Genomic DNA, 12,445 nt, shown 5'->3' with positions numbered 1-12,445 from the left:
TGGTTAAATCACACAGCCTCGAGTGTCTCGTTTGCTTTAATGCACCATGGCACAACAGTTTTCAGAAATGCTATCACTAATACTGAAGCATAAATCAGTGCCAGCGTGCAAAATGTTGCAATCCAATGTGTTTTTGACCTTGAAATCTTAATTTGTGCAAAATCCTTTTATACGCACATGCACACAGTTTGAGACTGTATTTCTCAAGAGCTAAATCAAGCGTGAAAAATACACATTTCTCCTCACAGGAATCCCGGGCCGACAACTGAAAGATCAGAGGAGAGATGAAGAGATGTGTCTCCTCTCCTCCTCTGCTCTCCTCCCTCTCTCTCTCACCCTAAATAGAGGAAGACAATAGCACTCGCTCCGAGCACAAAGAGAGGGCGCAGGGGGCAGCCCGTAACACAGCCCCCTCCTTTTGTGTTATTTTCTGGATGCGGTAAGCGTCCCGGTCGGCCTGCAGAGGGCCCTGACACTCCAACGCCAACACAAAGGCGCTTAGCTCCTTATTTATGGGCCCATTGACAGCGCTAAAGAGCTCCTGTCAGGGCCCTGCTCACAGTCAGCTGGTGAACGTCCCAGCGGGGGGAGGCAGCTGCCGTCCTGCCCAGAGAAGAAGCTCCCTCAGCGGGTCCCGTGTCCCTGCGGCCCCCCTGAGTCGGGGTCCCAGGCACAGGTGGGTATGGGAAGCTGAACACATTGTGGGGATTATTGGGAGCTGTGGTCCGGCCTGCTGCACAGGGATAATTAGACACATTGACTTGTGCAAAGCTGGTGTTTCCTGATTGGGGGCAGATGGTGACGGTCCAGAGAGAGAGAACAGCAGGGGATGTATCTGTATGTGAACGCTTGTTAGGGAAAGGTAGAGATATATCAACATATATGACATATATGTAACATATGAACATATTTCTAATACATGCATACAGTATAGATAGACTGACAGACAGACAGACAGACAGACAGACAGACATACAGACAGATAGATAGATAGATAGATAGATAGATAGATAGATAGATAGATAGATAGATAGATAGATAGATAGATAGATATAAAACAATACATTTCTATTTTATATCTATGTTATAACAACAATACACAAGTGTATGCATGTGTGTATAAATATGTACACTATCCATAAGTACATGTACAGTAAGATGTTTTTGTGAAAGAAAGTTTAATGACTTAATCAGAAATGACATATTAAACTAATCAAATTAAAGTAAAGTCATTTACATGCATAAGACACTTTCACAAACATTAGAAATGTATTGTTTTCTATCTATCTATCTATCTATCTATCTATCTATCTATCTATCTATCTATCTATATATCTATCTATCTATCTATCTATCTATCTATCTATCTATCTATCTATCTATCTATCTATCTATCTATCTATCTATCTATCTATCTATCTATCTATCTATCTATCTATCTATCTATCTATCTATCTATCTATCTATCTATCTATCTACAAACTGTATAAATAAGTAAATGTATATGTGTATGATTCTACTGTCACTTTTGATTGGTTTAATGTGTCTTTTCTGTTTAAAAGTATTATTTTTTTCCCACAAAAACATCTTACTGACCCCAAACTTTTGGGCAAAGTTTGGTCATATACAGTATATACACACACACACACACACACACTTTTTCTTTATAAAACTTAACATCAAACCTGCCTGAAATTTGACCATCCAGCCAGTACGTGTTTGTTTACATTTCTCTCTCTCTCTCTCTCTCTCTCTCTCTCTCTCTCTCTCTCTCTCTCTCTCTCTCTCTCTCTCTCTCTCTCTCTCTCTCTCTCTCTCTCTCTCTCTCTCTCTGTGTTTTTCGTGCCCAATGATCCTTCTGCAATCTGTTCTGAATGTGACATAGCGGGAGCATCTAATCAATACATGAATACACCTTCTGTGGCCCCAGATTTAGACTGACAGAGTTAATCAGGGAACCAAAGGTCCCAATTAGTGGGATTGGGGAGCATTTGGGGGACATATTGTGGAACACACGCACATATTGCTCCGGGAGGCTTCAATTAAGAGAGAGGCACACGAGACGGCAAGGCTGACCCGGTGACATTCTGTTAAACCTCACTTCCTGTCACTCGCTCAGAGCTCGCTGACAAGCCAAACACAGCTGGGGTGCATATAATGTGTGTGAGGGGTCTGGGGCCTCAGGTGTGTAGTTAAACACTCCCATTAGGGCTCAATCCATATGGGCTGTTCTGAATTCTAATGAGGTGATAAACTCCTCGTGTCAATTCCATTATGAGCAAATTCATTTCTTGATTATGTGTAACAGAGTGACGAGACAAACTCTCTCCCCTGAGACCTCACACCACTTATGATTGTTTTCAGTCCTCTGAAATATGAGGCACCTCACTAAGATCCTGATTTTGACTATCAAATGAACTGGGTGGGGGGAAAAGCTTAACATTTTTAAACACTTTTTTTTTTTTAAGCTGTATATCATTTTTAAACTAGAATGATTTTTTCATTATTCTAGAGGACAGATATATATATATATATATATATATATATATATATATATATATATAAATATAAATGAAATATTTAAAATTATAAAATAGTTAAAAAAATTACCCATATACAATATGTAAAATATAAATTAAATATATTTATTTTTTCTCACTGGATGTTCAACCAGGGTCACATTTCCCAAAATCATTGTGAGCTGTAAGTTGTTATATTTACATTTAAAATATATGCATGTAGCACTATTTAAAAAATGGATAGAATATTGTAAATTACTATAGTGAAGACTATATAATTATGTAACTATTCACTAAAGTAAGATGCGATATTTTATACATTTTTAAAATAGTGCTCTATAAAGGTATATATAACCTTTATATATAGAGAGATATATAAGAAATATATTAAGCGTTATTTATTTATTCAAAACCAGTTAGTCTCTTCTAGTGTGTGATTGTTGCTCTTGACGGCCCCTAGAGGCCTTCAGTGTAATGACAGGTGTTTTCGCGTTTCATCACAAATCTTGATCCTTTGCGGTTGCCTTACGCCGCAGTCTTACTAGAAAATATTTTTACATATTAATTCAAACACACGTTTACTTTTTTAAACGCAATTTACTGGTTTATATCACTCTTAAAATCATTAGTAAATAATCTTCAATATGTTTAGTGTGGTGTTTATTAATATTATTTTGACGCTTTTGTGAGGTCAGAGTTCAGTTCACACGGATGTCGTCATGCGATGAAGATGGCAGACGGGTGAGTTTACTGCAGACAAATGTTCACTTTTTTATTTTAATGCACGATATAATTAATATATTAGCATTTTGCAACAGTAATTCCACTCTGAAGAGTGTATATCCGCGTTAAAGAGATGTCTGTGTCCTTTGTAAATGATGAGTTTTATTGGCGGATGTGAAATAGGAAGTCGGACGTGTTTGTTTACAAAAATATCACGGAGTCATAAAAGACAAATACATGTTACAGTCTTCGTTATTATTGTAATATTCCTGTAAATCCATCCCATATAAACATTTAAAAAAACATAAATCATGTAAGTTATATCACAGTAAAATGAAACTGAGAGACATTGAAATGAACGCATGTCGCAGATTGTTCCAGAATGATGAAGTCAGACTATTTACACACATGATTAATCGATTACGAGTCATTCCTATCCTATGCAGGACTTACTTTACCTCAAATATGTCGAAGGTTAAATATTTTTGTTTTAAAGAATTATAATTACATTGGTTAGTTTTCTTTTATCTCAGTTTTACTGTTAACATAATGTAGAATTGTAAATAACATCAGTACTTTGGCCGCCAGTCACTCACATCCTGTTCATTTTCATGCCATTGTGTAAATAATCAGGTTTAATTAGTGAAGTTTAAGTGCCTAAGCTTGACCAGAGCATATTTCTATACAGAAACAAGTCAAATCACCTTTATTTATATAGCACTTTACAATACAGATGGTACAATACAAGCAGCTTTACAGTGATAATAGGAAAATAATGCTGTACAGCAGAAAATAGTGTCATATTCCAGCTTAAGTTTAGTAATGGTTAATTTTTTGTTGTAAAAAGTTATTCATTTAGTTCATTCATCTACATAAATAAATTAAATACAGCTGCTCTTGAGAAAACAGTGATGTTATCGTCCAGCTCAGTTCAGTTCTCATATAATGGTGAAACAGGAATCCTTCCTTAAATTACAATAACACATGCATATCCATTTTTAAGGTTACAGAGTTCTAATGATACTGTATGCCAGGATGTTACCCAAATGTAACACGTCTGTTGATTATTTATCTTTTGAGTCATGTCTGCTGATTTCAGGGAAGGAGGATGGTGGGGAGGCTGGTTGACACAGAGCTTCCAGACCGTCAAAGACAAGGTGAGATAAATCCAGACCAGTAATCCAGATCAGTTCCAGTGTGACTTTATGATATGGATAATGCTGAAATGTTTTAGGTATCTCTCAATGATGTGGTTTGGAAAAGCAATGGCTACAAACGGTGTTAAACGTTTTGAATCACTAGTGAGAATGCTTCTATTTTGCATTATTTTCTAATTTGATAAAATGTTTATTTTATCAGAAGAACAATTTAAGTGAAGTTGTTGAAAATCAGCATAAATTTCTTATATTTGCTCCCCTCTTGCTTTATTACCGTAGAAAATGTTTATTTATATTTCTGTCTTAATAACCTTACTTCGTTTTAAATCTAAAATGGTTTAATTTATTAAAAATAAATCCCAGATATTTAATATGGAGCCAGATTTCTGGACCCCGTTCTAGATTAAATTAGTTTTAAATCTTACATAAATATTACATTTGTTTTCTTGTTCAATATTTCATACATATATATATATATATATATATATATATATATATATATATATATATTCTGCTTTCTCAACAGTCAGCTGAGGCGTATGAGTTTATCAAACGAGACCTGACAGAATTCTCCAGCGTGGTCCAACATGACACAACATGCTCCATTGTTGCGACAGCGAACGCTGTCAAGAGCAAACTGGCCGTAAGGAAACAATTTTACATTACATCACACCAAAACAATGTTAATTGTATAGTGTTTGGTCTTCAGTTCTAAGAGTAGACATAACATCTCTTTAGGTTAGTTTATGTAGATGTAAACCCTAGCCACAGATTATAGGTTTTAAGCTGCTGCTTTTTAGGTTGAAGGTTCATCAGAGGCCACGGAAAAGGTGAAGAAGGGCCTTTCAAATATACTGGGTGTGATCACAGACACTTTGGCCCCACCCCAAGACATGACCATCGACTGTGATGTCATCACGCTGGTGGCCACTCCATCAGGCACAACAGAGGTGTATGACAGCGGCAAGGTCAGCCACATTCACTCTTTAGAAATATATATATACTATGTGTGTGTGAAGGGACACATGATGGGGTTTATTGTTCCGTCGTAGCCATGACAAATATATGCATATCATTTGTTGAATCACTTGTTAAATGGAATCATGTTTTCATGAACTTGTTGATAGAGGACAGTAGAGTGTCAGTATTCCATGATTTTGATTGACATGTACTGGTTTTCCTCTCAGGCTCGACTCTACAGTCTTCAAGCAGACCCTGCTACATACTGCAATGAGCCAGACGGTGTGTCTCTTTCTCAAGCAGGGATGTGTGTTGTTCAAGTCCAAGTGTTTGATGTGTATTCCATGTAGGGCTTGGTTAAAAATATCAATTTCTCAATTTTAATTGATTCTCATTTTGAAGAACCAATGTCGATTCTTAAAACCCATTAATCAATCTTTCTATGCTGTTTTCAGTTGATCAATGAACAAAACTTTGTAGCACCTCCCATCCAATATATCGCAACAAGCTTTGTTACTTCTGATATTAAACAGTCTCAGCTTTCAAATTCTGTTAACATTACAGTGATGTTTCTGATAGGCCCCAATTAATCAACATTGAATCGAATCATATTGCAAGCTTGTGAAACAAATCTAATGGAATTGTGAAATTTGTGTCTTTGCCCTAATTCCATGTATTTTTGTCTTTCCAGGCCCTCCACAACAGTTTGATTCCTGGCTCTCCAGTTTCATTTTAGAAGAGAGGAAGGCAGAGATCTCTGAACTGCTGGTCAACAGTCCTGCCATAAGAGCTCTTTATACTAAAATGGTATGATCGTGCTTCATCCTCCTTTAATTTACATTCTTATTGACCATCTGATTTTTGTCTGGGCACATTATTCAAGATGTAATTTTTTTGTTACTTTAATCTTTTGATGTCAGGTGCCGGCAGCAGTGGCTCATTCAGAGTTCTGGCAGCGGTACTTCTATAAAGTGTTCCAGTTGGAGCAGGTACAGCAGATCTGTGTGTTGATGAGAATTCAGGATTATGTGCTTATCTGAACACACACACAGCTCAGACACTCAAACATGATGACATCAGTATGAGTCACATGATACTTACCAGCACAACACTTTCTTTGCTGAGGTTTCATATTTGTTTTAGGTGTGCTATCAAAGACACAGCCAGTCAGTTAAAGATTAACATGGTAGCGCCATCTGCTGATCAGAGTGTGCATCTACAATAGGTTAGCAGTCTGTGTGTAGAGAAGTGGTTCTCAACCTGTTTAATTCAAAGGCCAACACAATAAGCCCCTGTATTATGGCAAAGATTTCCCTTTTTAATCAACACAAACTGGGAGATAAATTAAGCATCTGCAATTAATTGTGTGATTACAGAAGTTTCAAGAACTGTATAAAAACAATAGTTGTTGTGGGGATTTTTTAAAAAAGTAATAGGATTGCAGTTTAAAATTGTATTCTTTTGGATTGCAGTTAGATTATTTTAATACACAATTTAATCAATCATAAATACATAAGCAAATAAACTTAATTCATTACAATTATTTTAAGTCATCATTTGGCCTCTAAAACGTTTGGTAAGGCCTTCTGATTGGTCTAAAAATGCATCTATGCATTGCAATGCATTAATTTTAGGATTTAATACTACCTAGTATTAACTAGTCTGTTTATTTGCCAAAATACAGCTCAACATTACAAATACAAATCACATATTTTCAGTTGTAAAAATCCACCAAATCTAGATCCCCAATCAAATTCCAGCATAGTTGTATTTCACAACACATTTTATGAAAATAATTATGAATCAAACCAAATAATCAAATCAAATGGATAAACATTTTCTGTTTGTTACTTTTCAGTAATAATGTGTACATTAAGTGGTTGTATTATTTAAAGGGACAGTTCACTTATAAATGAAAATCTGTCATCATTTACTCACCATTATGAAAAAAAAACGAATTAGTCAATAAAACATTCCAGGGTCTATATCTTCTAGCATTAAAATGTTAATTAATATGTGTCATTATTGTCTATGTTATGACCATTTTTTAAAAACAATGTTATTCATTGAATATAGTTGCTGCTTTACTTTGCACAGCTCTCTTTAAAATGACTATACTCATATAATGGCACAATAATTGCACAAAAACATTTTATATATATCATAAAATGTGTGTGTGTTTGTAGGATGAGGCTAGGAGGGTAGCGTTGAAGCAGAGAGCAGAGCGGAAGACTTCTGAGAGTCTTGGTTGGGAGGAAGAGGACGAAGAAGGTTTGACTGAATTTTTATGGGAAAGTGTCAAACATATCGACTAGCTAAACCTTTGTGTTCGTTCCAAAACTTCGTGAGCTGCCTTGCTGTCCATCTATTTGGTAGGAAGCTCACTAGGTTTTGGAACAGAGCTTTGTGTTCCTTTATCAGCATCTTTTCTCTCTCTGTCCGCAGGTGAGTTTCTTGGGGCCGCGTCTTCATCTCGCTTAGATTTCACACCCCCGGTGGAAGAGGTGCGTGTCCCTGCGGTGACGATAGAGACCCCTGAAAGCTCCTCACCTCCTCAAGTGGCGGTTTCCTCCAGCAACGTAGCATCTGACGTCACCCCCTCCGTAAGCAGTGACAGCGTCAGTTTCCCCACCCAGATCGAGAATCAAGCGGACTCTGTCACCATCAGAGTCACGCAGCTGTCGCCCGCTGATGATGAGGTCTCTCAGAAACTCTCAGAGGCCAGTCTACAGGAGACAGCCCCGGAGGAGCGACCCACGCAGCGTGAAGAGCCCGCCAGAGAGGACATAGCTCAAGACCTCCGAGTGTTTGAGCTCAACTCGGACAGCGGCAAATCCACACCCTCCAATAATGGCAAAAAAGGTGAGGAAGCCCCCACAATAATTTGTACTAACTATATAGATCAATAAATAATAAAAATACTAGGCCTATATGTTGTTTGCTATATACCATCTGTACACACACAAGACACATCATGACCATATTCCAGGATGACAATGTCAAGATTCATCAGGCTCAGATTGTGAAAGGATGATTGTGAGGAGCATGAATCATTTTCACACATGAACTGATGCTCCTCTGAGTCCAGAGCTTAAATTCATTGAAAGTCTTTGGGATGTGCTGGAGGAGACTTTACAGAGTGTTGGACTCTTGCATTGACAATACAAGACCTTAACAAAAAACTGATGCACCTCTTGGTAGAAATAATGTTATTTTCATCAAGAGGTTTATACATTTTTGGTCATGATCTTGTATTGACAAGTAATGGCTCACTCAAAAATGGTAATTTGTGCAAAATGTTTTTTTTAACTTATTGTTTAACGTTTTAACAAACTACCGTTACAAATTTTTGTCAGAAGGTTTAAAAAAGAAAGAAATTCATACTTGTATTCCGCAAGGAAGCATCAGATAAAATGACCGTAAAGACATTTATAATGTTACAAAAGATTTCTATTTCAAACAAACACTGTTTTATTTGACAAAGAATCATGAAAAAAATGGATCACCATTTCCACAATAATATTAACTGTTTTCAACATTGATAATAATCAAATGTTTCTTGAGCATCAAATCATCATATTAGAATGATTTCTGAAGGATCATGTGACACTGAAGACTGGAGTAATGATGCTGAAAATTCAGCTTTGATCACAGGAATAAATTACATTTTAAAATATATTCACATAGAAAACAGTTATGTTAAATTAGTAATATTCTGAAATATTAGAGATGTTGAAATCTTGTCTTCTTGATTGCTGATGTAATGTTTGCACTGTGTGTATTTACGCATGTAGGTTCGAGTACAGATGTGAGTGAAGACTGGGAGAAGGATTTTGATCTGGATATGACAGAGGAGGAGGTTCAGATGGCTTTGTCGAAAATAGACGCAACGGAAGAGGTTTGTTCTTTATGATGGTTAACGATAAACTAGAAATGACAAAGTCCCTTATACCGTGTTTAGGAACAATACAGAATGATACAGAATAATAAAGAATAGGGCTGGGTGGTATGAAGGTATATATCATGGCGACTGTATAAAATATTTTGCTATGTCGTGTATATCGTGGTATGTAGATATATATGCGCATAGCACAGCACTATTGACACTTTTGTTTAATTTATATTTTCGTTGTTTGTAATTTGCTTTGTTTTTAATAACAAAAAAAAAAAACTAGATTGTGATATATATCGTTATTGTGAAATAAAATTTCTCATATTGTGAAAAAAAATTCTCATATTGTGAAAAAAATTTCTCATATTGTGAAAAAAAATTCTCATATTGTGAAATAAGATTTTGGTCATATCGCCCACTCCTAATACGGAATAATATCTATTTTATTTTCTGACCGTGACTGGACGGGCCCAAGTTTATAAACATCAAATCTTTCATTTGAAAGCAATGATATTTCTACAGATCTACACACCCAAAAACAGTTGAGCGCAGTGGTTTTAATCTTCTTTGATTTGTTGAACATCAAATAGGCATCAGAAATCCAAGGATTTTTCTAGCTTGTTTCTTCCTAATTAACTTATTTTAGCTTCATCAGAAACACAGCACTACTGAGTGTTGTTGTAGTCCGAGTACATGTTAACTGAACTCCAGATGTGTGGTTTGGTAGATGCCTTTACCCAAGGCAAATTATTTGTTTCACATGTACTAGGTGTCTTGTGCATGTGTATGTATGGGCAGTTCGAAGTCATTAACATGTGACACATCAGGATAGATTAGCATGGTCATATGCATATCTGACCCCCTCCGAAAGTGATCCGATAACAAAACATTTATGGTTTTCGCTATCCATGTGTGATGTTCACTGAGATGAATGTTAATACCAGTTATAAATTTGGTTTTCATTATTTTATTCTCTTAACCAGCTGGAAGATGCAGACTGGGAGAACTGGGAGTGAGAATCTGGTGGAGGGAATTCTGGTCCAAAATCGACACACGAGACGTTGCTGTACCCAAAGTGAACCATGCTTAATGTATTTAACTCCTAGTCTACAGTCACACCTGCTCATTTCACCAGTCCATTGAGCGGGTCTCCTCCTGCGAATGAAATTAACATGCTAGCTATACACTCGTCCACCGAGCGATCAACTGAAGTGTGTTCTCTAATCAGAGCTGGTGAAGGGGTGATCTGTTTTTGCTCTGGCTCTCCTAAAAATGACCTGCGGTGAAACACTAAGACAGTTCAGAGAAAGCACGTATCGGCTAATGAGGAGAGGTCATCTCGCATTGCCATTTGTACCTGCCGTATATGTACATTAATGTTATTCTTCTTTGGAGATTTCAGTGGGAGAATGCAAATTAATTGCCAGGGCTCCTGATTAGCTGTAATCGATTAAGCTGTTCATCATTCTTATAGGATTAGAAAATAATCTTTCACATTAAAAAAAATATATATTTATGTTTCTTTTTTTCTGGCATATAGGTCTCTGGCTTCTTTTTTTTTAAAAGTTAACTTCTCTTGAAATACTAACACCTTTAATCGTATGCAAGTTATTCTAGCATTGAGAATGGAAATGGAGAGGTGCTTCATTCATTCTGCTGATGCTCTATGGCCTTGTTTAATGTTTGGTGTGGAATGAAAAAAATGTCATGCAAAAGTTACACAAAAAAAAAAGTTGCTATTTCACTAAATGCACCTGTTGTTTCCTGTGATGTCCACTTTATCTTCCTGTCCTTGTCTCCATCTTCTCGAAATTACAGTCTGAAATAGTAAATGTGATATCTGTGCTCAGAATTTCATCCAGATGGGTTACATAGTTTACTAATTTAAGGATAATTTGTGTTCTCATTTATTTGTCACTTCAAAAACACTGTCAATCAATATAGGTTTAAACTGCAGGCCAATATTTTAGGCATCTAGTTTTAAGGTGAGGCTCATCTTTAGGGGAATACAACCTCCAGACTGACTATCATTAGAATGTCTTGCATGCTGCATATCTACAGTGTTTCTAGACCTTCAATTATAATCTGCTGGCATTATTTGAAAACGGGTCTCAAACTGTCAATACTTTTTACAATTATATTGTCCTCTATTTTTCCAATGAACATCACCATTAAAAGCAATATCATGCAAATTGGTGATTTGTTTTAATAGCTGTTTTTTTTTTTTTTTTTTTTTTAATATATTGCACATGCTATAAGTTTAGAGTACTTGGCATATAGCACACAACTCATATGCACTACTTTTATAATACTTGTATTATGATTTTGCATACTGTTTTGGAGCTTGACAGCTCCAGTCTCCATTAATTGTAATTGCATGGAAAAAATGACTAAACATTTTTTTGACTAAATGTTTGTTAAAGATAACCTATAACAGATTAATTATAGTGTGCCATAGTTTTTATATTTTAGACCTGTCCGGGATGGTTTTCGCGGGAAATGTTGCACATACGTCACTCGCCCGTGCATGTCTGGTCATATGCGAAAATAAGAGAACAATTTTGTCGAGTCCAAACAGAAGAGAGTGCTGACAAAAAGACAACAGAGCTCGTAATAAAACCAGAAACAACTTGGCTTGGCTTTTTTGAAGATGGCGACAATTGAGGGATTTGAAATGCTGTAAAATTGACACGAAGACACGTTTTTATTCCTCAACAGGTGAGGTATTTTACTGAACTGATAGACTGCTCTCTATAGAGTATTGCATTTTCTGAAAAAACAAGATGATCTAAATGTATCTTCAGGAGAAGCATTCACTAAAAAGTTAATTACACTATTAAAACATACACCTCATAATTTCAGTCATTTTAATCAACGCAGCAGACATCGGGTGGCATACTTTTTAAATGCATTTTAACATTAGTTAACTAGCCTACCTTAGGTAACAACATGAACTAAGAATTAACAATGAGCTATAATTATTCAGCATTTATTAATTGTTAATATGCTTGCTAGTTATATTATTTTTTAACATTTGTTATTAAAATTTTAAAGGTTCTATATTATGTTAACATTAGTTAATGCACTGAATTAACATGAACAAACAATGAACAGCCATATTTTTATTAACTGACATTAACAAAGATTAATAAATACTGTAACAAATGTATTGCTCATTGTTATTTCATGTTAGT

At 35.9% G+C, this 12,445-nt stretch overlaps 1 protein-coding gene across 1 annotated transcript; it reads left to right on the top strand.

Moving 5' to 3' along the window:
* The first annotated feature begins 3,218 nt into the window (after positions 1-3,218).
* bsdc1 (BSD domain containing 1) lies at positions 3,219-10,786 on the top strand. The gene is made up of 11 exons (XM_084093771.1): positions 3,219-3,260; positions 4,342-4,399; positions 4,926-5,042; positions 5,200-5,367; positions 5,587-5,641; positions 6,051-6,166; positions 6,280-6,348; positions 7,546-7,630; positions 7,805-8,221; positions 9,154-9,257; positions 10,235-10,786. Exons 1-11 carry the CDS (start codon positions 3,244-3,246, stop codon positions 10,265-10,267), a joined length of 1,239 nt encoding a protein of 412 aa, XP_083949897.1. The 5' UTR covers positions 3,219-3,243; the 3' UTR covers positions 10,268-10,786.
* Positions 10,787-12,445: the final 1,659 nt, after the last annotated feature.

The sequence above is a fragment of the Abramis brama genome, assembly GCF_963993115.1.
Source record: "Abramis brama genome assembly, chromosome: 19".
NCBI lineage: Eukaryota > Metazoa > Chordata > Actinopteri > Cypriniformes > Leuciscidae > Abramis > Abramis brama.
Note: the sequence above shows the minus strand (reverse complement) of the source record. Positions and strands in the feature narration are given on the sequence as shown.

What these genes read in the sequence shown, in the direction of transcription:
- bsdc1 (XM_084093771.1), top strand. An exon ending in ATACTGCAATGAGCCAGACG is followed by an intron (nt 5,642 to 6,050) that starts GTGTGTCTCTTT and finishes TTGTCTTTCCAG; the next exon opens with GCCCTCCACAACAGTTTGAT. An exon ending in AAGTGTTCCAGTTGGAGCAG is followed by an intron (nt 6,349 to 7,545) that starts GTACAGCAGATC and finishes GTGTGTTTGTAG; the next exon opens with GATGAGGCTAGGAGGGTAGC.